At 36.4% G+C, this 26150-nt stretch overlaps 1 protein-coding gene across 2 annotated transcripts; it reads right to left on the reverse strand.

The window, feature by feature from the left end:
* Positions 1–726: 726 nt before the first annotated feature.
* On the reverse strand, positions 727–7042 carry LOC102222003 (pancreatic alpha-amylase-like). 2 transcript variants are annotated; one of them, XM_005801955.3, is made up of 9 exons: positions 4432–4649; positions 2818–2964; positions 2510–2707; positions 2164–2394; positions 1927–2060; positions 1531–1753; positions 1323–1444; positions 1112–1237; positions 727–975 (listed from the first exon to the last, which is right to left on the reverse strand). In XM_005801955.3, exons 1-9 carry the CDS (start codon positions 4597–4599, stop codon positions 786–788), a joined length of 1539 nt encoding a protein of 512 aa, XP_005802012.1. In that variant the 5' UTR covers positions 4600–4649; the 3' UTR covers positions 727–785. The 2 variants fall into 2 exon arrangements, with proteins under 2 accessions (XP_005802012.1, XP_023191535.1); XM_023335767.1 differs by lacking the exons at positions 2818–2964; positions 4432–4649 and adding an exon at positions 7007–7042.
* Between the last annotated feature and the right edge of the window lie 19108 nt (positions 7043–26150).

The raw sequence follows: 26150 nt of genomic DNA on the forward strand, positions 1-26150 counted from the left end.
TTGTTTTTCTACATAAACTACACACCAGGGCCAAGTGAGGACACTACAAATCTTTTTCATTGTTTCTTGTTGACAGTCTAGTGACCTACGTACCAGTTCTGAAGCCTTTACCTTTCAGTCCTTTGTGAGGTGTGATTAGAGAATACTGGACTATCTAGTGAGTCATTTTAAGAGGAAGGCCCCTGTGGTTCTGTGTAGCAGTAATACAACTCCCCTGACAAGACAAGTTGCTGACATATCTAAGCAATCCTCATTTCAAAGGAATAGCTTTATTGTCCTACAGTCACTCAGGCAAAGAGTAAATGTCACCAAACATAAATGAGTCCTTCAATGATCTTCATTGCTCGTGCATGATATAAACTTGATTTCAAGATTTGGATTTCTATGGAGAATTAACACATTAGGTATTTTTAACCTGATAATTTATTTTAAACACTGGGGGTCATACTTGTCAGGGTCTGGTGTAGGAAATCTGTGCATCATGACACAATCACAGCAAGTAGCCTTACAAATCTCATTGGATCTTCGACATATATATGACTGATATACTGGATATGACCATTCAGTCTCTTGCAAACACAAAATGTGAACTCTATCAAAGTCATTGAAGAGCTTGGTTTCCATTTTAATGTGTCATCAAGGCATCATGAGTGTCATAACATGTATAATTTTCAACAGCTATAAAAAGATGAAAGAGCAACAACAACAAAAAAAAAACAATCCATATTTAGGATTTCATGCAACTTTATTTAGGATTTCATGCAACTGTATTTGGAGTTAACAGTTTACAGCTTGGAGTCAGCATGGATAGCAATAAAAGGATCTTCCTCTGTATTGCTGATGTAGAAGTTGGCGCGGCCATCACTTCCAACTTGGACCTGCTTTCCGGTGCACCCACTTCCTTGCTTCTCACCCGAAATGACGTCACAGTAGGTTCCACCAGGCAAACCAGTGTTCAGGGTTACATCTAGGGCCCTGCAGTTTAAAAATGGGGCACATATTATTTTAAGCAATGTGCAAACTGATTCACTTTTAAAGAAGACAATGATCTAAAAAACTTGACATACAGTTTACAGGAAAGTAAAAGTTTTTTGTCTCATAAAAAGCTTACCAGTCATCATTGTTAAAAACTATGAAACCACGGTTACCGCGTCCAAAGGCAACCTGGTTGCTCTGGTTGTCCCACCAGTTGGCATGAGGCTGTCCATTGACCACATTACGGAAAATGACCATGTTCCTTGAAAGAACAAATTTTTATTTAATCCATTTGATCGTCAGAAATCTAATCATGCTATGGAATGTAACATGTTCTTTGAACCCACTTGATCTGACGCCATCTATGCTCACACACCCATCCGTCTCCACAGGTCTGGTCAGGGTTGATTGGAACAGGCTTGGTGGATCCATCACCATTACTGGGAGGGCCAATCCAATCATTCTGATCCTATAATCATCAACACAGACAACTCAAAACATGTTTCAAAGATGTTATATTATGTTTTTAATTTTCTAAACAAAACAATGGCAAACCTGTCCATTCACGATGTTACGGTCCCAGCGGTAGCTTGACATCACTCTGGCCTGCCCATAAGGATGAGCCAGCATGTAGGCCACAGCCATCTTGTGGAGTCTGGCGTCCCAGAAGGTAACAATGGAGGCACCACCAGCACCGTGACCTCTCTGGTTGTCGTGATTGTCAACAAAGACAAGAGCATTGCCATCAGCCATGAATCCCCAACCTTCTCCCCAGTTCCTGGACACATGAACACATCATATCTATATTGGGGAATCCATTGGTGAAATACATATAGAAATAATTAAACATTAATGTCAAAATTATTTCTGGATTTTGACTGACATACAAATTAAATCACTGATATTTTGATGTTCAGTAACTTTTAGACACCACAAAATTTGCCGACATACTTAGTGAAAGAAAGCTTCTCCCCATTCCACTTTCTGAAGACAGTTCCCAGTTTGGCACCATATTTGAATTCAGTCACTCTTCCCAGATGGACATACTCCTGAGCTGAGATGGCCTCACCTCCAAGATCAATTACCTACGTGTGATAGTCATACATAGATCCAGTGGAGCAATAGTAAAGCTGTCTGGCTATTAGAAAGGATATTTTTATGTGAAATTTGTGTAGTTTTCTAGTTTACCTCCTGGAAGATAAAAGCTCTGGCACCACTTGGAAACCATTTGGTGTTAAGGTTGTTGAGACGACGGTAGATGGAATCCACGTCACCAGGCCACATGTGCTTGCTAGCATCCACTCTGAATCCAGCCACACCCATGTCAATAAGCTTGTTCATGAAGTCAGCCACTTTGCCCCTGACGTATTCTTTCTCAAGGGCAAGATCCAGCAGACCAACCAGACGACAGTCGCGCACCTACAAGTAAGCAACCAGTCACAATAAAACAGATGGAAATAATTACGCTGATTGGAGGATCATTAATATATATAAAGTTATATTGTTGTTGTCTTCTTTTTTCGGCTCTAATTACCTGATAGGGATCGCTGTAGTTCTCAATTTCACCACTACCAGTCTTGCATTTATTGTCATTGAAGTCCATATAAGAGTATGGGACGCTTGGAAAGTCCTCTTTGCTTGCACTGAACCAGCTGCCACAGGAAGAATGGGTTCCCTCTCCACCACCAGATCCGCACATGTGGTTGATGACAGCATCCACATAGATGTTGACCTGTGAGTAGACACAAGCGTTATGAAACCCTAAGCCCACTACTCTTTGATCAAAGCCCCTATAGTCAAGCATGCTACTATACACACAGACCATAAAGAAGTGTATTTTACCCCAACATTGTTGCATCTGGTGATCATGTCCCTGAGTTCAGCCTCACTGCCAGATCTTGAGCACAGATTATAACCAATTGGCTGGTATCTTTGCCACCAGGGCCTCCAGGGACTGCTCACAAGAATGTGTTCATTTGGTGGAGAAATCTGAGCAACACAATAGACAAATATTAACTTATCACTTGTAACTTGTCACATTAAAACACAAACTCTCAAAAAAAAGAAGAATTTCTAAAGGAGTATTTAAGGGAGTACTTTTGAGCAGCTTCAGTTTAGTCAAACAGCTAGATGTATTACCAAATGCTTGAGAATATTTATATTGGTTGAAGTGCAAGTGAGAAATTTCTTTGAAAACATGTCATGCTAAATTCTTGAACTGATATAAATCAGTGTGTTTTATAATGAAGCACATGGATAATATGGAAATCAAACTGTCTCATGTTATCACATTCAGTAATAACCAGATATGTCCAGATTTAAATTGAATAATTTTAACAATCCATAGTTAGACTCAAATCTAAATCTGTAAAATCTGTATACAAATTGAACATGAAAACTAGTTTTGCAAACAGGTCTGCACAATCCAGTTGCTCTTTGCAAAGTTGGTTTGGGTTTTTTCCTTGGGGTAACTGGCTCAGTGGACAAGGTAGTCTTGCAATTGTATTTTTGTGGATTTGACCCCAACTTTCAAATGCTGATGTGCCCCCTTCTGCTGTATCGGTGTATGATTAGGTGAATGTGGTTCTAGTGTGATTAATATGTAAAGTGTGATGCAGTGTAAATTCTGCCCAATTATCATTTTCGAAGCTGTAGTGATAGACAGATGGCTGAATATGGCAAATTCACCAAGTTAACTGTTAAAGTGAAAAAGATTAAGTTTAACATCCTGGAGTAAAATCAAAAGGACTAAACATATTGCCCTTTGCATCTTTTGGAGCAATATTAACACATGAGCACTGTAATGACGGATTCAGATTAAAAAAAGCTATTTTTCCGTCACCTGCTTCTAATGGACAAAATATTGGGTCAAATGCATGATGCGTTATATGTCCAGAAATTTTGTAGATGTCATACTAATATAAGTACACAAATTTTTTTTGGACAAGATTACAAGCTAGCAGAGAACTTGTCTAAGTCATAATGTAATGAATCCGAAAAAGCACTGGATTATAGGAACTCAAAGCTAATCATGGCCCCATACTTCACTTGGTTGTGTTTGTAAAAGTTCTCTTGAAAAGCAGTGGCCACATCAACAAAGATAGTTGGACATTTAAGGCGCATCAAGCACCTGTCATTGCCAAGGTGTCTGTAAATGACATTAATTTAAATAACTTTGTTGAATTTGTTTAGTATCCAAGCCTGTGCTGTAAAAAATAAAATAAAATAAAAAATCCAGGTGTTTGGGTTGAGTCAAAGGCAAATACTTAATCTTAAATGACTTGTGTTCAGCAATGGGATCAGCAATAAAGAAATCTTTGTCAGGAGATTTCCAGCAATAACTGTTAAACATAACCATCCAGAAAAGCAGTTGCCAATTTTTTTTATTGTGAATATTTTTTGTCCTGCAATATCATTAAACGCATCATTTACAGACATTAGTTCAAGCAGACATACCTGAACACCCCCGAAGCCATTAGGACCCAAATAGCGCTCACACTCTGCAGCGATATCAGCCCAGCGCCACTCAAACAGATGGACGATGGCAGTCCTTCCGCTTTTGAGGTGGGGATTGTGCTGAGCAAGGCTCAGGCCAAACAGAGCGACTAGAATGAGAAACTTCATGTCTTTCCCTAATGAGAGAGAAAACTGCACTCACTCTCTGCCTTTTCTTGTGTGTATTTATAGCAGTTTAGCTCATGCCTGGATAACACGGAGATAAGGAATTATCGCTGTTGTGGTTAAACAAGTGCTTCTTTCTCACAACTTGGTGACATAAGTACTTGACCTGTCTTTTTTCTAGGATGTTTAAACAAAATACATCAGTATTTGTTTAGGGTTGTATAAGCACACTTTAAGACATTTTCCCGTCCTATGTGGCTAAAGTGTGAATGTCCTTGAGGTTATAGTAATTATCAAATTTTCTATCATGCTTGGCAGTTATGTTGTTTCATCTTTTTTATGTTTGTTTTGAATTTCATTAACAGTCACTTGGCACAGTAAAAAAAAATGGCCTTGTTTTGAAATGCCCCAATAAGGTTTTCACATCGTGCTTTCTCACAAGCAAATTTTAGGTTAGCAAATGTAAATCCTTATAAAGCCAGTGGAGATATGCAGTAAGGTCATTATTATTTTTATATAAAAAGTATATGTTGACAACTTTTGACATATACTAAATTGTGTTTTGTCAAGAGGAAGATAAACAACAACAATCCCATCAATGCAGACCTGCTAAAACATACTGAGTGAAACTGGGATACCTCAACATCTCAGCAAAGCCTCGTCTTCTTTGCCTATATTCACAGATATTGCTGTAGTCTGCTTTGTACTGGGAAGTGGTCAGCCTCAAGAAATGTAGTTAAACCCCTTGGTATGCAAATGGTGGAGCACCTTTGTATTGACAGACATTTTTAAAGATATTTTATTGAATGTGTGGTCTGAAACCTGCATGTTTCATCTAAAATTTTACCTTAATTCCGTGCATATGGAACAGCATTATTTTGAGCTCAACAATGTGGTTTGTGTGCTAATATAGTATTCTAATCTTGAATGTCATGTTTTCATTGGTTGTGTGAAGAAAATTATCATAATTAACAAAGAAATCTTAAAATCAGCATACTGTCTGTTAGTCTAAATTTTCTCAGTGATTTGAGTTTCTGAAATAAATAAATCCTTCAACAATATTATTTATGAAATACGATTGTATTTCTATGTATGTATGGGTGTATGTGTATGTGTATATGCATGTCTGTGTGTGTATCTGTCCATATCAGTGTGTCTCTCTAGCTGGCCACTGTTCAAAATACATACATTTGCTAAATTCTTCATTCCCAACAGTGAAATTCATGTGAAAGAATTTAGTTGCAAGTTAGGTAATCTGACTTGTTTGCTTTGTATCCGGAGAAAAAAAGTAGAGTTGTGTAAATTAGGCAGGAAGCCGAAAATGTTATGCAAAGAAAAATGTTGCATAATGTCCACAACACTGACCTTGAAAGAATTCAGGCGTTAACCGATGGGAGGCCTCCAGGAGAGGGACTTACTTATTTATTTCAGTTCAATTTATTTATAGTTTATTGTAGCTTTACACTCATAGGTCTTCTCAAAACACTTAACAAATATAAGTAAGCTGACATTGCAGCTTCATGGCATAAAATAGGCTTGTAAATTCCAGAATGACAATGCTTTTCCTTTTTCTGTGTTGAAGCTTTTATTAAAAGATTTGCTTCATCCCATCTGCTTCCTCCCCACTCCAGCCGCTGTGACCACCTCCCACAGCGAGCATGCCAAGCTAACATCTGACCTGCCTTTCTGAGTTTCGTTCTGGGTCACTGCCACCAGTGAGTCTTCAGGTCATGCGTGTGTGAAGTAAAACACAAGGTTTAGACACAGCTGTGTCCGTGTGGACAATGTGTGGTGACACAAAAAGTCTAGAAAAGAAAAAATAATCTACAGTTGGTGGGCAGATTTTACGCCAAGTTTTGGATATGCCATGCAAACTTGCTTGTTTCATAGATCAGGCAGAAATAACATTTCAGTCTTCTGGAAGGAAGACTGTTCCTTCCAGAACAGTCTTCATGTTTTTGTGTCTTTATTTGGCATAATTGCAAGTAATAGCCTGGAATTAGCATGGATGGCAATAATAAATAAACAGCTATAAAGAGATGGAAGAACAATGACGAAAAACCCAATCCATAATTAAGATTTTATGCAACTTTATTTGGAGTTAGCAGTTTACAGTTTGGAGTCAGCATGGATAGCAATCAAAGGATCTTCCTCTGTATTGCTGATGTAGAAGTGCGGCCATCGCTTCCAAACTGAATCTTCTTTCCGGTGCACCCACTTCCTTGCTTCTGGCCCAAAATGACGTCACAGTAGGTTCCACCGGGCAAACCAGTGTTCAGGGTTACATCTAGGGCCCTGCAGTTTAAAAATGGGGCACATATTATTTTAAGCAATGTTCAAACTGATTCACTTTTAAAGAAGAAGACAATGATCTAAAAAACTTGACCTTGCATACTGAAGTGTGGCTTACCCCAACATTGTTGCATCTGGTGATCATGCCCATGAGTTCGGCTTCGCTGCCAGATCTGGAGCAGAAGTTGTAGCTGGTTGGCTGATATCTCTGCCACCAGGGTCTCCATGGATTGTCCAGCACAAGATGTTTATTTGGAGGGGAAATCTAAGGAGCATAATGGATAAATATCAGTACTGGTCACATTTAAACACTAACTCTGTACAGCTAGAACACAATTCATTGAAAGAAGTGTTTAGGGCAGTACACATGAGAGGCTCTTAAGAAAAGCTCAGACAGATCATGGAATATCTATATAAATATCTTTATAACAAAGAAGTTGAAAAACTGTACCCAGCATAAAGTTCTTCTTTTGTTTGAATACTTCACATCTTTAATGTTCCCACAATTTCAAGTAATAGTGACAGGACCAGTGCAGTCCTCAACTCTTACAAAGCTATCTAACCTAGGGTAGCAAAATACATTTCATAAATTGTTTAACCACTGGAGGGAGCAAGAGACTACAAACTAATTTAAAAGACATTTCAAATATTCTTTCTTTGGACATCAGGGAACCCTACCCCTATAAAACTTCCCGAAAGCACACTTTATCTGCTGCTATAAAATACATATGGGGGTTGAGCTGAGCACGGCTCAGCCCGAACAGAACAAGCAGAAGGAGAAGCTTCATGCAGCTCCTAAATAAATTATAAAACGTAAATGATAAATTTTATGGTTAATCAGGTGCTTTTTTCTCAGTTTAGTAATGCAACTCCTATGCACTTCTTGAAAGAAGTGCATAGGAGTTGCATCCTTGGTAAAGCTATGTAAAAAGCCGTCAAATAAGTTCATCTTTACTTGCTGTAGCAAAAACAGATTGACAAGTTCACATCCAAGTACTTTATATCTTCTTCTGACTAAAGCTGCATTTTCTCTGCTACATTTTTTTACACTGTTGGTGCCAACAAAGAGGTATATTTCCATGTTAGAATATCCAGAGTCCAAGATTGTCTCATTCTCAAGCTCTCTTCTGTTCACTTTAATTATTGAAGGTTTTAAGAGACCATTAAAGATGGTTATGTTTCTGTGTTGATTTTGCCATTGGTTTTAGATTGATATCCTGCTGAACAATACATTACAACAATACAACAAGGAACTTGGTTCTATCTGATTTAGCACATGGTTCCAGTTAAATTCCCAGTAACGTCTGGCAAACTCAGAGACAAATTACAGTCCCCGTCCCAGTACAATGGGCCTTTGTGTTTTGTATTAACACAGGGAAACAGTAAGTCATGAATTACTAAAGAAAATAATCTGCATAAACCACATTATTGTGACACCAAGTCAAATATAAAGTTGTAAAACTTGAGTTTTTACATTACCCTGCAAAGATGTGTTCAGACACAGATTACCTGACTAAATTTGAACTCCTCCCACTAACCTATTGCAAACTAAACTTGCAATAGGTTACTATTATGTGCAAAAATCATTCCTAACTCATTTAAAAATATTTAGTGACAAAATATAGTTTAGTTTTACACATCGTCACCCTCAAATGATCAAAATGCTGACATTTACTTTTGTGCTGTTCTTGCTTTTCCACATAGCTAATATCTTGGTCTTTCCCAAATATTGATATGAGTGCACCTGGGAACAAATAGTCTGATGTAATATTCAGCTATATTGGGCTCTTTGGCAGTTGCATCTTTTTTTTGTGTGTGCACTGCAGATGTTGGTTTCACTTGTGTCACTCTAAAAGAATCTTGAGCGAATGCCCCCTTTTTAAAATCAGACCATCAATTTTTATGTCACAGAAATTGACATAAAAACGCACCAAGTAAAAAACATGTGGGGTCTGAATGACCCCATCTCTCAAAACCGCTTGAAGGGTTAAAATCCGTAAAGCTTCTTTTTTTTTTAAATGAATTGTACTAAAACCAATGTTGCTTCCAGGGCTAAGAGTTGCAATGGTCCACTTTGTGGAGAAGTGCGAACTCCTCCTGATATTTATTTTTTTTTACACCTATTTACAATGTATTTGGTGTAGTATAAGGGGAGGTAATAACAATAACTTACTCCCAAAAACCTGTGTTTCTTTTACTTCATTTAATGAGTAGCTGGAAAGTAAAAAGAGCAGAGAGAGGAAAAGATATGCAGTAAATGGCACGTGGCCGAGAATCGATTCTGGGAAACCTGTGTTGAGAAATGTAGTTTCCACTAAAGGGATGACTATCGTGGTACACCAACAAGTAATTTCTTTTGACTGACCATGTTTAAAGGACAAGTATCAAAAGATGAACAAAACTTTTAATTACTTGCAAAGACCTTGACCAGCCTACATTAAGGATATTTATTAACATTGAACTCATTCGATGTTTTTTTTGTTTTGTTTTTTTAATACTCATTGTAGCAAGTTTCCACTTTAATTTGTGAGATGTTTATTGTCCTTATGACATATTGCACTTTGTGGGAGGACATGTCAGCAGTAGGTTCTGACTAATTCAAATTTCCCCTTAGGCTCTCAAAAATTCCAGTCAAAGTAAAGTATTTTCCTGTATGGACAACACAAAACATTTCTCCAGAGGTGATGAAGGGTTTGAAGGGACAAAGCTTTCTTTCTAAAACAAGTGAAGCAAGAGGAAGCTGGTCATTCAATTCCCACACTTCGTTCTGTCATGGGAAAGTGGATAAGGAATGGTAGTGGGAGGAGTTGAAGGTTGCAAAGTATAAGTGGGATTAAAAAATGGAAAAGAATGATGTCAGCAGGTTGAAAGACACAAAAGACATGAAAAGGTGGCTATGGTGAGAGGAGACTAGCCTTGCATGGGAAATGCTGAAAATGAGAGGAGAGTGGTGAGATTAAGCTGAGTATATATGGTGTTCATACTAGTATTCACATAGATGTAGGTCAAAAGGAACATTAGGTAAAGCGAAAACACAGTAAAAAAGAATGGTATTGTGTCTCCAGTTCATATATGTGTGTGTGAAAGTAGACAAGCACATACTTTGGACAGTTTTGTATATGTCACAATTTTTAGCACTGTTCTCTCAATTATTGGCTCCCAAACAGTTATTGTGGGTATTATTACTGCAAAATCACAATTCAAAGAAGTATGAAATTCAGTGATGCTGAATTTAAGCAAAATTATCTGAGTATTAGTTTATTCCTTCTGGTAATTTTGCTTGATTTGTCCACTTCATTTTTCATTCTACCCTTGGACCAGTTTTAGAGCAGGCAGATTTGATTGGTCTGATCCCAGAAGAAATCTGTCTGTCTAAGTATGGCTATGTGCAACGATCACATTGACTGATGTCTAAATAAGGTCTACTCTAGCTTTAATATTGAAATCAGGGCTGTTCCTCAGTGGACTTACTTCCCTTTCCTTTTTTTTTTGAACCCAGATATGTTGTGCAGATGTTGGAGAAAGCTTTCCATCGTACTGCAAAGAATAACAGCAGTAGTGGAAGTCCCCAAGGAGATGTTTCTTCTCCATCTTGCACACAGTCAGACACGTGCACACACGTCTGGGAACGCGCTCACCCAGCTGCAGACTGAAACTTGAATACCAGATTTTTTTCTTCGTTTTGACCAAATCAGACATTCCCCCATTTATTTCTCACATATGCATCTGGTCTAATGGTGAAAAGCAAAGACTTGAACACTTCCATTTTGTTGCAGATATTAATTTGTGCTGCCCAGCATTGTTCCCTGCTGTCATTGAAACAGGATGGACTCTGGAGAGAATCCTATCCAAGGAATACTTGCCAGATTGTCTTAGCTCTTGAAATTTTAAGACAATAGTAGTTTTATTTACAAATGATTGCAGCTGGAACTAATGAAAATTTAATCCGGGGCATTTTTCCATTCATAATACCCATACAGGTTTGAGCCTCAACCTCAGTGACATATTGTCACTTGTATATACCAACATAGAATCAACAATTAAATGGCATGTGATGTCTGCTGATTAATTTACAAACAAGTTGTCATTTGTATGTAAGAAAATAAGGAAAAATACACAAAAGCTGCTGGCTACACCTGCAACAATGAATAAGTTGACAAATTGCTGGTATTTAATGTTGTACTCAATTACTCATGGTAATGTTTGGTTTCTATGAAAGACAAATGTGGGAGGGAAATGGCTGTGTGGATTTAAAAAAAGCAAAGGGTGTAATTAAGCAAAACACACACACACACACGAACACACCCCAACTAAGTCTAAAAATGGGAAAAATATCAAACTCTGGCAATAGAGAAAAAAAAACATTAGCAAGAAGAGTGGACAACCAAAGGAATTAGCACAGAGACTGAACTTCTGTTCACAACTTCTGGACTGTCATTTTCAGAAATTGTCTCTCACAATAATTATACAGATAAAAAATGTGGGAACATTAACGTTTTAACCTTGAACAGAATTTTTTTTTTTTCGTCATTCCAGTCCTTTTGTATTTCAAAAATTAAGATAGAACCTGACAAAAATGGACTTCAGTTAGCTGTGACAATAATTTTCTACAGCATAAAGGGTAAATATATGATTTCATTGAATATTGTCCTGGCTCTTTTAATGCTTTTAAACCATTGCAAGCAAGGTAGTGTAAATGATTTTTATTGTTTTTACTTTTTATTTTTTTATGAAATGTGCAGTTGCACTAAGCGCAAAAAAATAACATTGTCTGTACAGCTCAAAGCTTTGCAAGGACTTAGTTTTTGACTTGATATACCAAGTAAAAGATTTAACTTTTTTTCTCTCTGGGCCATGTAATTGGGCTGTGACGCCATCAAGGGCTTTTTTTTGTCTTGTAAAATCTAAACTGGAATTAACAAGGACATTATGATAGGGATGGCCCTGGTCCACATTCTCAAAATCTACCTGATTTTAAGTTAGTTTGCTTTCATTCCAAGGTATTTAAGCATTTTATTTGACAAACAACCCCAATAAAACATCAGGTAAAACACAGTACAGGTAAATGTACTCAATCAACATTATTCCATAAATGTTTATGTTGTCAAATACAAAACAAAATCTAGTTTTCATAGTTTTTAAAAAACAGCATTACTTGGCTTGTCACTTGTAATCCAGAAAATGATTAATTCGATGAATTTTTATTTTCCACATTGAACAAAGAACAACACGATCCTTTCTTCAGATCTCCTTTGTTCTGCTCACAGCATGCAACAAGCTTTTCCTCAAGCATGTCATATAACCTTTTCTGTTTTAATTTTGAAGTTACCAAGTTGAGCTGTAAATATGGTGATGTCAGTGAAGTTATTATGGCAGTACTTATATATTTTCCTGTCATGCCACAGAGGAGATTTTATAGCAGGTTTCACAAGCTGAGCGGCGCTTGTCCTCGCGTGCAGCAGTTTGCCAATAAATCACAATGTGAGAGCAATGCCACGAAGTTTAAATTTACCTGAGCCATGAATGTAATAAAAAAATGAAACAACTTTGCTTTGTTCAATTTGAGCACAAATAACAAATTAAAAACTTCAAAAGATTAACATAAAGGGTCGACATAAAAGGTCTATTTTATCAAAATAATATGTTATTCTATAAATTCCTGCAAAGGCATTTTAATAGAAAACTGGAAAGTTCACGCTGAAATTACAGATGGTCCTAATTTAATGATCCTCTTTCACGGTAGTCAGCAAGGGAAGAAAAGAGCTTTGCTTTCATGGTCCTGAGCTGAGCAACAGTTTTATTGTGAAGAAAAATTCCTGAGTTGCCCTAATTATTTTCTAAAGTTTGTAGCTTTTCCTCTCCACACATTCATCTTTTTGAATAACATAACCACGAAACTGAAGGGGACATAATTTGATAAGTAACCTACTTGAATCCTGAATTATTTTGTTCTCTAAAACTAATCTGTATTTTTGCGCAGCTGATCTTGACTCACTTTTGTTTTAAAGAATCCATTATTGAATCATATATAATGAGGCCATAGCTTTAGCAGTTTCACTGCATGTTTATTATACGTACTCCTTTTAATTGTAACTTTATAGATCTGTTGTTCATTACCTTAATTATACCCTGTAGTGTATAATACTACTTTTTCTAAATTCATATTTTTTATATCCATAATATTTTGAGAAGTCAGGCATGGAATGGTGAGAAATTCACCATTTTAATTTCTCTTGTACCGATTTTGTAGACAGAGTTCAAGAATACCGAAGCTACAAGTGGATAAGTTCAGTTGTTCATCACACTGTCCCCCAACATCAGAACCTTTTTGAAGTTCCTGATTAAATTTGACTTGTCCTTAAATTGTGCCCACATCAGTGGAGAAAGTTCTCTTTATGTGAAGCAATTCAGGGAAAAGTGCTTCAGAAATCTCTGCCAGTATCAAAACAGATTTGCCGAAAGACTTTGTCTCATTGAGAGGTCAGTTCCTTCTGTCTATAGAAGCGAAAGCGCTAACCGGAAAATAATATTAAAATGACAAGAAACTTTATTTTAGACATTAATCTAATGTGTGTTGATATGACATCCTGGCCACAGTTTTGACAACGGAAGCATTGTATCTTCTGCTGGAGGACAGGACTTTTTTGAAAAGTATTTGTTATGGTTTGAGTCTTCTGTGTGTTTATTTTTGAGTTTCTTTGTCTCTGAGCCCCCGTGTTGTCCTGTCTCCCCTTGATTATTCCCAGGTGTGTCTCATTCCCTGAATACCTCTTGTGTATTTAGTGTCACTTGTGTCTTTGTCGGGTCCTCGTTGTGTCTGTCTAGCTTCCAGTTGTCACCCGTCGTGTTCGTCCAGTACCTGTTGTCACTGTTTGAGAGCTTTTGCATCCGCTCCTTTGTGCTGCCTGGATTTTGAGTTTTGGGTTTTCTGGATTACTTTCATCATTAAAACATCATTTCATCTCACTTCCACCTGGGTCTACAGCGCCTGCCTCGCCAACACCACCAATTCATGACAGTATTATTATATAAACTCTTAACATTTTCTGGCACACATTGGATTGACCATTGTTCCATTATTGACGTTTTTTGTCAATCTGGGATCCAGTTTCTGTGCTGCTGGATAACCATATCTGCTATGAAATTACAAAAATGGGTGAATGGGGTGGACTGAAATGCTCTTCTGCCTGGAGATGTCTAAAAATGTGTGATCAAGATGTTTAGGGATTGTTTTTTCTTGAAAAGAGAAGGTATGGAAATAATCTATTTTCTCCCTGAAGAGAAAATAGCAGCAAGTCTTTAAGGAAGAACATGATGCTTTGCAGGTCTAAAGCTTATACTTAAGGAGGAATTGTGTATGTAGTTGCCATGCAGAGGGTTGTGGCTCACTGTAAACCTCATCCTTATTTCTATCTAAGGAGCTTTCATATAAACACTTCAAGCACTGGTTGTTTGTTCTGTGCAGACTTTGTTTTCTCCCACATACTGAGGGGTCCTGCAGCTTTGCAAGATCTGTCCAAGTTCTTGTCTTCACTCGGCTTCTTCTCAACCTCGCTGACGTAACAGTAGTCACATACCACTGCCAAGATTCTAATACAAACAGGAGAGGAACAACCTAAAAAAAATAAATGAAGACTTTGAATTTTGGTGAACTGAGAACTATTGATATACCTCAAGATGTGAAAAAAAAAAAGTTTCACGCACAATTTTATTAGTAAAAATAAACCAGTGTATAACTCTTTATAGACTGGCGATGTAGGGGACATCCTCAGCTATTAATCTTTTCTACAATCCACCTCGTTCACTTGTATATGTCCTCCAGGAACATCATGTATTGATTAAAGAAACAATGCTCTTCCTCACTGAGGGGGAGGTAGAGACACAGGGAGACACATGGGGGTGGAGGAATAAAGTAATAAAAGACATCCTTTCTCCAAACTGCTATCCAGCAAAATCAATTATGTCACAGAAGAGAAAAAAAAATGTAATGAAGTGAAAATGAAGTGATAACATTTTACCTCATGCAGGAAAATAATTTTCATTGACTGATTTTTGATCTATGTTTGGAGCAGTTGACTCTTATGAAATATGACAGTTTAAGACCGATTAACCCAAAGTGCCTATGACCTCTGTTTGTAGTTTATTAAGTCACATAACATCTTTAGAGAAAGATTATATAAATTTGATTAAATAACCACTTGTTAAAACGTCATGATCCGAGTACCAAATGACACATTATGATACATGTCATAAATCACAACATCTATTTGGGTACAAACAAACTAAAGCTGCTTAAGAATAAATAAGAAATGAACTGAAATGACCAGCAGACAGCTGAAATACTGTAGGTCACTTTTGAAAAGTGGTGTCTACAAAAAAAGCTGTATGTTCATGAAGAGATTCCAGTTTAAAGACCTGTTATTTTTGTGAATTGAGTAACAATGTCCGTGTTCAGATCCTTCAGATGGATCAACCTTTTTTGTTGTATGTCAATCCATAGTTAAATGTATCATTTTCAATTCTCACTTATTTATTGCCCTGCAACATACTTGAGATATGTAATTTTTGGGTGTTGCTGAGCACTCTGAAAGTTAGGAACTGCCAAATTTAGATAAGTTATCTTTGGTCGCATAGATCAATTTGAAATTTATCAAGAAATAAATTTCAAAACTAAATAGTTTCCCCTCAGATGTTTTATATCCACATTATTTTGTCCCAGAAACTCCCTCTCATTCATCACTAACACTTTTAGTCCTATTTTCCATTTTCTATGCTCCTGTAAATCCCTGACAAATACCTTTACACTCAGCACCACCATAAAGTTGGCCCCGGTACCATTTGGGTATGAGAATAGATGTGGACACAGAGGCCCTGTAGAATATTCAGGAAGTTCATTTTGGAGCATTTCCACGAACCCTTCTGGAAACACCTTATTCAAGCCAAATCAAATTAGAACCATCAGAGCTATGAGAGAGTCTGCAGCTGAATAAAACTCACCGTGCCCATAACTCCCCCTTGGGAGTCTGCTATCTCTGCTGTGTTTGCCCGTCTCAAACAGATCAAAGTCATGGAAGATCATCACCTGGTCTCATGAATGTACTTTTAGATGTCGAACACTAGAGGTCTCTCTAGGAATTTGGTGAGTGATGGCCAAAATAGCTCTGAAAAGTGTAGAAACTTCCTTTGATTCCACATTTGTCTCAGATAATTAAGCACTGGAATGGTCATTATGGTCATTACTCAGTTAAGCCTGCATAATACCTGAATTTGTAAATCTACAGTTTAGGCTGACTCTTTTTCATGCCCTTTTTTTTATCCCCTGTTGTTTTGATTTCAGTTTGCTTTGCTGGCAACACATTTTTTTGATGCAATTAAAGTAAGTGAAATTAAGGTATTAGAATGCTTTTGTTACATATAATCTTAAAATATGCAACAGGCTTTTGATCTGATGTGTTTTAAAACTTAATTGCCCCGTGTAAGTGATCCTGTTCCTTGTGGCTTCATTCTAACATCTCATCCATGGTAAACATACAATTTTCCCTATTTAGGTAAGGGTGGCAGCATGTCAAGGGAGGTGTACCATTAAAGTCATCAAGTTCCATTTTTCTCAACACAGATCATGTTGCCATAATAATTCATATTAGAGTACACATTGGAGGGTAAAAAAAATACAGCGGAAAAAAAGACTGTATTTAAGCAACTGAAACTTATTTTTCACAGAATTTAACTTCTCAAACTTATACTCATGAGAGTTCTAATACATTACTTTAGCAGAATATTGATGCACTTCACAGTATCAGCTCTTTGTTGGCTCAGCAGAGTTACCAACAAAAACTCTGACATCATTAGGGAGTTACTGCTGTATATAAGAGTGTATTGTTTTGTACACAAAATGTGTCTTTAAACTTTGTTTTACTTCTGACCAAAAGAATAAGATTGAATAACACTGTGTATATTATAAACCAAGTTGGCTATTTATATTTGATTTGGTTAAAAACATATCTAGGGGAATGTCTTTAAGCTAAGTTGTACAATATACTCAAACTTTCTTCTATGACCCAAATGTATGGTTAAGAAAACATTTATTTTGGTGTTAAATAAAAATGATATCCTGATTAACCAGAGCATTCTTTGGTATAGTCAAAGAATGCTAAGGAGAAAAGGGGTATCATCTTGGAGACACAACTTATATGAAGTTTTTTTAATTAAAGTTGTTTTATAAAATTAGTTGGTATGAATAACATATCATTCAATGGCATGACAGAAAGTCAAAGCATTTAGGCATCTAGCCATAAAGAAGATTTGCTAAAGTTCAAATTGAGCATAAGATAAAGGAAAATAAGAGAACTTAAGTGACTTTGAAAGTGACACGATTGTTGGTGCCAGATTAGTTGATATGACCATTTCAGAAAATGCTTCTTTACATTATAATATAATTTCTGAGATGTTATATTTTATATCGTTGTTAGTAAAACAGGATTACTTTATGACATTTGGCAAAAACGAATCCAAGCAAGCAAAGATTCTGTTGGGTTCCTCGAGGCTCGAACTCTTCAATATGCAAATCAATTTGAACCTATCTGATTTCTTCTTATCCTAGTTAATGCATAGCGCTGTACAGGACAAGAAAATTGGTGTGTCGGTTGTTGTTTCTTTATTGTGTATGATTGAACTGAAGCCAAACATCTGCAGCCAAGCCTAAGCCCAGGCCATTATTAAGTGTGTGTGTAGCACATATCTGGAGCTTGTCAAACAAAACCACACAAGCGTTGCTGACTATGTTCAGTGCAACACAACTGCAACTTGACATGACATAGTCTCCTCCATTATCCTTGGTTTAAATGGTAAAGAACTTTAGATGAAATTCATACATTTTCTTTTCTTTTCCTCCAATAAGACAGAGAGATGTTTTCTTTTTGGGATGACTCATTTAATTCTTGAATAGATAGTTTAACAGGGAAATCTTATTTTTTCCCCTTCCTTCCTTTAAGGAAGCTTCCCATCTTAGTTTATTTTAGAAAGTTCTGCCCTTTGAACCTTAAAAAGCTTTTCTTGGAGACTAAAGAAAGTGCCCACATTTCTCACCCACTTACACCTAAACAGGAACTTTAAAGTATAGTATTTAACTCTCCCTCCTCAGTGCATGGGTGTCCATTTGCTTCACAGTTTAGGCATCTATGTGATTTTCTATGTTATATTTGTTCCAAAGCATCAATTTGGTGTGCATGGCTTGACTTGGTGGCCAGTAATAAGCTTCTGTTCCAAGGCTCCCAATGCAGTGGCCTTCACCACAGGGAACTATGTGGCCAGCTGCCCTTGGCACCACAGGAGGAGCCAAAAATTTGACTGGTATGAGTCATATTTGGTCTACTACAATTCTGAAACTGGAAAAATAGATGGGCATCTAGCTGTTGAACCTTAAAGTTACTTTGAGTTTCAATTTAAAATATCTCTTTGTTTTTATTAGCTTATAACGTATTATGAGCAATCTCTAAAGCGTCCTGTGAATTTGTGAAGTTCTGTCCAGTCTATTGCATATTGCTAAATATTTAAGACAAGAAAATTATTGCTTTACTCCAGATGGACACAACGTATACAGCATTTATGTTATAAATACAAGTTTCTCAAATTATTGCCATGATCATGTCAAGTGATCTACTTAGTTGTGTAATTGCAATTTAAGGCATTTTAAACAAATACAACTATACTTTGCTTGCAATAATCAAAAGGTTTTGAATGTCTAAGACAATCATCCAAGACCATCTAAAAACCAAGGTTAATAACTTAAATGCATCCTTTAACATCAGAATATGCATGTAATTGTAGTAGATGAGGTCTGTGGTATACTCACTGGCTTACTTTCACCCCTTATCACATTTTTCACAAGACTGGATTCCTAGACGTTTAGTCTGAGCCAAGCCTCACATCTTTCGAACACCAGTCTAAGTTAAGTCGTTACAGTACAACTTTAAGTCAAACCTTGTATCTTTAGATTGTCAGTGTAAGTCACATCTCACATTATCTTGCATCTTCATTATGCCATTCTAAGTGAGGTCTTCCATCTGTCCAAAAATAAATCTTGTCTCAAACTTTTGTATCAAGTCAAAAGTGTTTAGCCTGTATGCCTTTCCTGGTTAAATAAAAGTTAAATTAGTTGGGGGTTTTTTAAGTCAAAAGCATAATTTTGCTGGATTTTTTTGTTGTAAATTTCAGTTTATTTCTTGATGTATACGCCTGGTGTAAAAAAAAATATATATATATATATTTTTTTAATGAGTTACTTAGATTTAAATTGTCATCTTAACAAAATCCTTCACACTAAAATAGCCATTCAGTTATCCAGCAGAGTTTGAAATATGTTTTTTTAAATATTTTATTTATTTATTTCAAAAAAGTTTAAAAAAACACAAGAGAACAAGCAAACAGTAAGTCAGAGAAAAACATGTACATACAAAACCAAGAACAAAATAATTTGCAGAAAGAAGTGAACATTTATTTAATTCCACCGCTTATCTCAATTTAATCAAATTTATTACTGATGAAATATTGGCTAGATTTGAGAATCAATAGTTTATTTATTTTTTGTGAGTCTAAGTTAAGTAGACTCACAATCCAGCAAATAGTCTTTTGTTAAATCCAACAGTATGACTGTCTTTGTTGTACTGTTTATTTTGGATGATAACACAATCCTAAACACCATGACAGTCTGAATTTATTGTACCAGATGTAGTCTGTTCCCCAGTTGTAAAAATGAAGAAACAAATCAGTGAACACTTTTGTGCAGCGTGACACGTCTATTAGTTACAATAAATAAAGAACCTGCAGAGGTCAAACTTTCTAACAAATCCTGCAGCTATAAATACTCCTTGGCACATCAAAAGTTTGACTTTATTTACCAACAGATCCACTAGTCAGTGCAGATTAAGGCTTTTAAAAGGCTTAAAATTGGAAAACTTTTTTCTTTATTAACATTTAAATAGACACTGAAAATCCAGTCTTACTATACTAAATGAAAGTCTCAGATTTCAAATCTCTCAGGTCAAATCAGATCTTTTGAAAGTAAAGTGTTGAGAGACTGAAAAATTACAGTTTTGTGGGTGTTGTGTACAGGATATCATCAACAATCCAGGTCGGAGTTTCATTTTACCTGCTTTGCTAGTTAGCAGGTAAAATGAAACCTGCTACCTATGAGTCGACTATCAGTGTCACGACTCTTAGTCGTGACTCTATTGAATTTAATTTTGTCATTCATCACGTCTTGGATCATAAAATGCATCCCTATCTCAGCTTTTAGTGAAGACTTGCAAAGTTACATGGGAAAATGAAACATGTAGGAAAAAATGCTACCTGAATGATGGTGAAAGGGTAAACTGTCTTTGGAAACAATGACAGTCCTATTGGGAGGAATGATTCCACATGTGGGAATGTTGCTCTGTTTTAAATGATTACAGATGTTCTGCTTACCCTATCTGTTTGACATGAGTGCACAGATAGCCTGAGTGCATGTATATCCATGCACTCAGGATACACTCAGGATACTTATCCTGAGTGCATGGATATGCATCTTCAGCTGACAAACTGATGGATATAAAGTACATCCATGCACTCAGAGATGGAGAAATTTATATTTACCCTCAACTCTTTTTATCTACATCATGAGTTTATCATGTTCCTGTTGCATTACTTGTCACTGACCTGTTATGGCACAACATGTAAGGGGGCAAAAGATGGTTATACAGTACATAAGACCAGCTGTTTGTCACCTTTGTGTTTGAGTCTTACTCGGAGTTTAACTACCTCCACTGGAAAAGGCAATGGATCAATGTCACTCAAAAATGTTCCTAATTCTCTTTTATGTTTTTGCAGGTCCACCCAGCAGCTTCCCTCTCTAAAAGGCAGGATTTGGCCCTCTTTGACAGCCAGATGTTGGCCTTAGAATAAAGACTTGGGTGTTGCCAACCTGGCTTTTTTTAAAGTGAAGCAGAAGAAGTTCAAACAAAAAAACCAAGACAGTTTGAACTAGGTATAAGCCAATCAGTGTCTATTTTTTTATGGGAAGAGGACCTCTGCAGCCACTCCATACAGAATCGTCACACATTTTAGTTTTGAAACGATTATTTTCCAACCCAGTTTGCTGCTTGACAGGGAAGATGGTAGAGACATTAGCAGATAAAGATCCAGATGTTTTTCTTGGAGCCATTCTAGAGCACAGGTTCATAAACTGAGACATACCCCAGGAGACATCAAGTGGCAGGTCAAAGGTGAGATGTGACATAACGTTCACTGCTAAAAGTGAAAGGCACACGTTGTAGCTCAGGGATGTTGGGTTATCAGATGGATGTAACACTCAGTTCATGAGAGCATACTAAGGTATTTGAAAATCCCATTGCATGTCTACTGCAATTTAGATCACTATTGTAAGTACTTGCACCTTTTTGGAGCACAGATGTATGCAGGAAATGGTTCTACACAAAAGTCTTTAATCCTGCTAGTTTCTTGGATTTTGCTTCTAAGGAGTCAGACATTCTGTAATGTTTCAGAGGGCAGCTGGTATCCAAGACTTCACTTCTCAGTTTCTCAATTTTTTGCTTTTCTTTCTCAATTAAAGTCTCTCTCTCTCTCTTCATATATATATATATATATATATATATATATATATATATATATATATATATATATATATATATATATATATATATATATATATATATATATATATATAGTTCATGCACTGGACTGAAATTGAGAAAGAAAAGCAAAAAACTGAGAAGCAACATTTTAATCTTCTAGCACATGAATAGGAAATGATCTAAACTTCCCCATTCTTATTCTGGCTGTGTTTAGTATCATTGTCTCCTGATGCTGAACACACAACCAGAATCACAATGCCAATCTCAACTGCCTCTGACATGCTTTCTTTCAGGATGACACTGTCTGTAGTTCCATCCACCTTCCAATTAACTCATCTTGAGCTTCTCTGTCCCTGTAGAAGAAAAACCTACAACAATGTTTTTTAAGGTGCAATCCTACGCTTTGCATTAAGGCCAATTGGTATATCAGTTGGTTCCACATACATGTTCATGTTAATTATTGAGTTTTTTGGATATAGAGTTATTGGGAAGTGCCAGCCTATATCGTTGACCTTATCTTCACCTTATCCACCAAATGTTCTGCCATCTAATCAGCTGCTTCTCTCATATTATTTTCTCCATATAACTTGGCGACGTTGGGCTGTGGTAGGAATTTGTCCCTTAATTGCTGGGTTGCTGGTTGGAACCCTTGCTCCATCTGTCTCAGTCATTGTGTTCTTGGGCAAGATACTTCACCTATCTTGTCTGCTGCTGGTAGTCAGAGGACCTGGTGGCGCTGGTGAGGATGCCCCAGGCTAGCTGTGGCAGTAGATTGCCAACATGGGGGCGTGTGTATGTGTGTGTGTTCGAGAATGCCTGGATGTAGTATTTGTATAAAGTGGTATACAAATACAGCCCATGTACCATTTTGTGTCCCAACAATATATATGATTTTGCTCTTTTCTTGACAGTGAAAAATGTAACATACTGAGCTACACTGAAGCTTGTGGTTAAAATGTAAACAGTACAAATCTTGTGAATTGAAAGTAAAATTAAATTTTGTGGACCAAACTCTTATTTTAAATGACAATGTTGATGTGCTTTTTACAACTGGAAAGTATTTACAAAACAACTTTTAGCAGGTGAGATTGCATTTATTTGTGATTCAGCTGACCAGGTGCTAAATGTTAACTTACAATACTGAAAGGGAAGCTTGATTATTGATAAAGCAATTCTTCCACTTTCTTTTATCCCAGACTTTGTGTCCAGAAAGGCTATGTTTTTTGTCTGATTAGTAGAAAGAACTTGTGGAGGGACGTAAAGGCTCCACAGATTACAGGCACAGTGGAAACAACACTACACTACATCCACCCTGTGGTTACTGTAACCCTACACCACCATGTTGGAAATCACCCAATCCATACAATTTTGGAGGTGAACATGGAAAATCGGAGACTGCTGCCTCTGCTACCTAGGTTACCTTTTTTGCTTTAACTGCCTATTTTAATATTATTCAAAAAATATTAAGCTTGAGAGAAATGTACAAAAGCTGACTTCAAAGACTAAGTTCTCAGAAGACAGAATTAAAAATGTGTGGAGCAAAATGGTCCATTCATGCTTAAACTAGTAAGTGAGCAAGAGTGGATTACAACATACTCTACTTCGTTCTTTTTTCATATCTTTGGCTGGAATTTTCTCTGTGGTCCAGAATGGAAACAAACTGATGAAGTCAAGGATCTGGCTTAAGCCAGCATGGTTTGTGCTGCAGCCAGTTTTTGTATTAGTGACACTCTTTGTGAGCAATACATATTTCAGTGACAGATCTTGTGATTCTTTATACTGAGTAAAGTTTATGGCAGGATTACATATGCCTTTATGAGATATAATGCACCACACTGGTAAAATCAGCTGGAATTTAATTTACACCACTTAGCTCATTATAGCCACAATTAGATTTGTGGAACGCCATTGAGCCAAGATTATGAAAAATTCTACTTTAATTTCAGCTATTTTAATAGTGAACAACAAAATTCCCTCTACAGGCAGGTTGTTCGGAAATTCAGTTCTGCTTTACTGTCTCCAAAATTCAAAATTATGCTGAAGAGCCCATGAGAATTGGTGTCCAGATTTAAGGATTGCAGAAATGCATTGAGCAAAGCCAAATACCAAAGCTCAGTCCAGCACACAGCTGGGATGAGTGAATTTAGTAATGTGTATTTTTTTGTGAAACTGTTATTTTAAAAGCATGATGATTGGTTTATATAAAGAAAGTCCCCATATGAGAGCTTTTATGGCTGGAAACCACGCGTGCAAACTCCCTCATTAAGATGTCAGAGGAAAATAAACATCTTAGTCAGCAGATATTTGCTTTGTCACTATAGTGTGAGAAATGGCCTTCAGCTTTAATTTGAACTTCCACTGTGGCCAGGCTAACTATTCACAGCAAGGCCAAAGAAACAGTCTTCAGTGAAATTGAGATTTTGGTTGTAGTGCTGTCAGAGTTCTTGTTTATTTTGCAACTGAATATATTTAAATTCTGGCTACCTGTGTTATACCCTCAAATTGATTGTACAGTTGAGTTGTTCAAAAAACATGCCAAATAGTATTACAGTTTTTTTCCTTCATCTTTTCAGAGAATGTATCATACACAGCAAATGTATACATTCCATGTTTTCAGTGCACTTAAAGACAATAAATTTGAACTTGACAGTGTTTGTGTAATAGAAAATAAAATGAGATAAAGTGTCTTAAGCACTTCATGTAAGCTTGGGTTGCAGCTTTAAAAGTGATACGTGGGCAAATATGTTCTTGGTTAAGCTGAACTTGTAGTCTTTTGTTCATGAGTCATGCTAAAATTGTACCTTAGACCAGTTTATGGTTTTTCATTCTACTCTTTCCTTTTCACCAGGTCATCTCTTTGACTGTGCACCACATACATTTTTACATTTTAACTGTAGCCTGGTCCCTTGGTTTCAGCCACAAGACTTTATACAAAGTTTGGAGGTGTGTGGGTCTGTACTGCATACAAATACCACTAATTGCTTTGTGTAGTGCATGTTATTTCTTTTTATTTTATCTAGACATGGTTAGCAGGGACTGTGCTTGGTTAGATCCTTTTTTGACAGCCAATGCATTGCCAGAACAGCAAGCACACCGGAGGTTCATGGGGAAAAGTTCTACACTAAAGTTGCTGCTTGTGGCGCCTATAGCCTGTTGTGGGTATGATTAGGTTATGGTCTTAGCATGCAGGCCCACATCAGCTGCCAGGTTCTTCCACCTAGATATGCTGCCAAAATGGTCAGGGAATAAAAACCTCCTGGCACCAACCACATTCTGGCTAATTTTAGTCTTGTGGTGTGGTCTTAACCACATTGGAAGATGAGGATAGCCTTACAGGTTCAAAGAGGATTGTCCAAAAGGAATATATATAAGAAAATTGATAGTACGTTTTACTGCATTGGCAGTTAAATGTAATGTTGCATGAAACACTGAATCCAATATTTAAAAATGGAAAAAATATTGAGCATATATATTGAAAACTGACAACCTCAGAGAGAAAAGAGGTTTAGGATATGGCAAAATGTTTTTTTGTTTTTTTTTTTTACTGAATTTAAATAAAATGTATTTCAGTTCTGGTATTGATCAAATATGGTTAAAAATGATTTTAAAAATTGACTCAATACTTCACTTTCAAATATAAAAAGCAAAATTGCAGATTCCTGCCTGAAAGTCAGAAACTGTTACATACTGTACATTTTGATTCTAAATTTCTGTATATAAACTAGACCTTTTGAACTTAATTTATTTTTAGATGGCTTTAGTTATAAATAAGGGCTAAATAAATAAACTGACCAGAATATAATATATGCGGATTATTAAAAAAAAAAAAAAAAGCCTGCTAAAGATCCATGTCCTCATTCAAAGAAATGCTCACTGTATAAACGTCATCAGCATAAAAGTGCATCTTGACCATATTTAATTCCTCTGTTGTTTATTTAGGAAATTTCCTGTAAATATTTATCCAGAAAAACCTCTTCTCTTGGTTTGAATACATGACCTAATTTTTAAATGAAATACAGAAAACTGTCTAACACTGTTAGCAACTGACTGACATAATGTCAGTTGTGTAGCACATACACATGCTTCTGTGCATGTGCTACACAGAAGCAGTATAAGTGTGCTTTGTTCATATTAAAATGGACAGAACATACTTGTAAGTGTTAAAGCCATTCTTTTTTGCTCTGTCCACATTAAAATGTGCATACAGAAGATATTTGATTTGACAATGTGCCATAAATTATAAATTTACCAAATTCTTTTACATTTTGTTTGGTAAGATGAAAATTATTATTTAATGAGGATTGTACACGTTAAAGTCATTCTTTTAGCATTTTTGTAAAAATCTGTTATTTCCATGATCTGTACACTCCTTAATTAAACGTTTTATTGAGTGAGAAGTGAGGAAAATTAAGTTTTGTGCGAAAATACAGAGTTGAGTTGCATTCGCAAGGGAATAATTTAACTAATTTCATGACTTGTACAGTATTCACCCCCTCTAATTACCATCACCAACCTTCAAAATGATTGATCTACATTTGCAAAGGTTAGAGAAACTGGAGCATCAGTGTTTTCTCGCAGTCTTCTGTGAGAATAAAGTAATTTGAAACAATTGCTATTGTGAGAAAGGCAGAG

This window comes from Xiphophorus maculatus, chromosome 6, assembly GCF_002775205.1.
Source record: "Xiphophorus maculatus strain JP 163 A chromosome 6, X_maculatus-5.0-male, whole genome shotgun sequence".
In the NCBI taxonomy this organism is placed as follows: domain Eukaryota; kingdom Metazoa; phylum Chordata; class Actinopteri; order Cyprinodontiformes; family Poeciliidae; genus Xiphophorus; species Xiphophorus maculatus.

Excerpts from the sequence above, each read along its gene's own strand:
- LOC102222003 (XM_005801955.3), bottom strand. The coding sequence starts at position 4,599 with ATGAAGTTTCTCATTCTAGTCGCTCTGTTTGGCCTGAGCCTTGCTCAG. Across the intron at positions 2,061-2,163 it reads GAGCTTTTATCTTCCAGGAG|GTAATTGATCTTGGAGGTGA; the intron begins GTAAACTAGAAA and ends TATCACACGTAG. Across the intron at positions 1,445-1,530 it reads GTAACATCGTGAATGGACAG|GATCAGAATGATTGGATTGG; the intron begins GTTTGCCATTGT and ends TGATGATTATAG.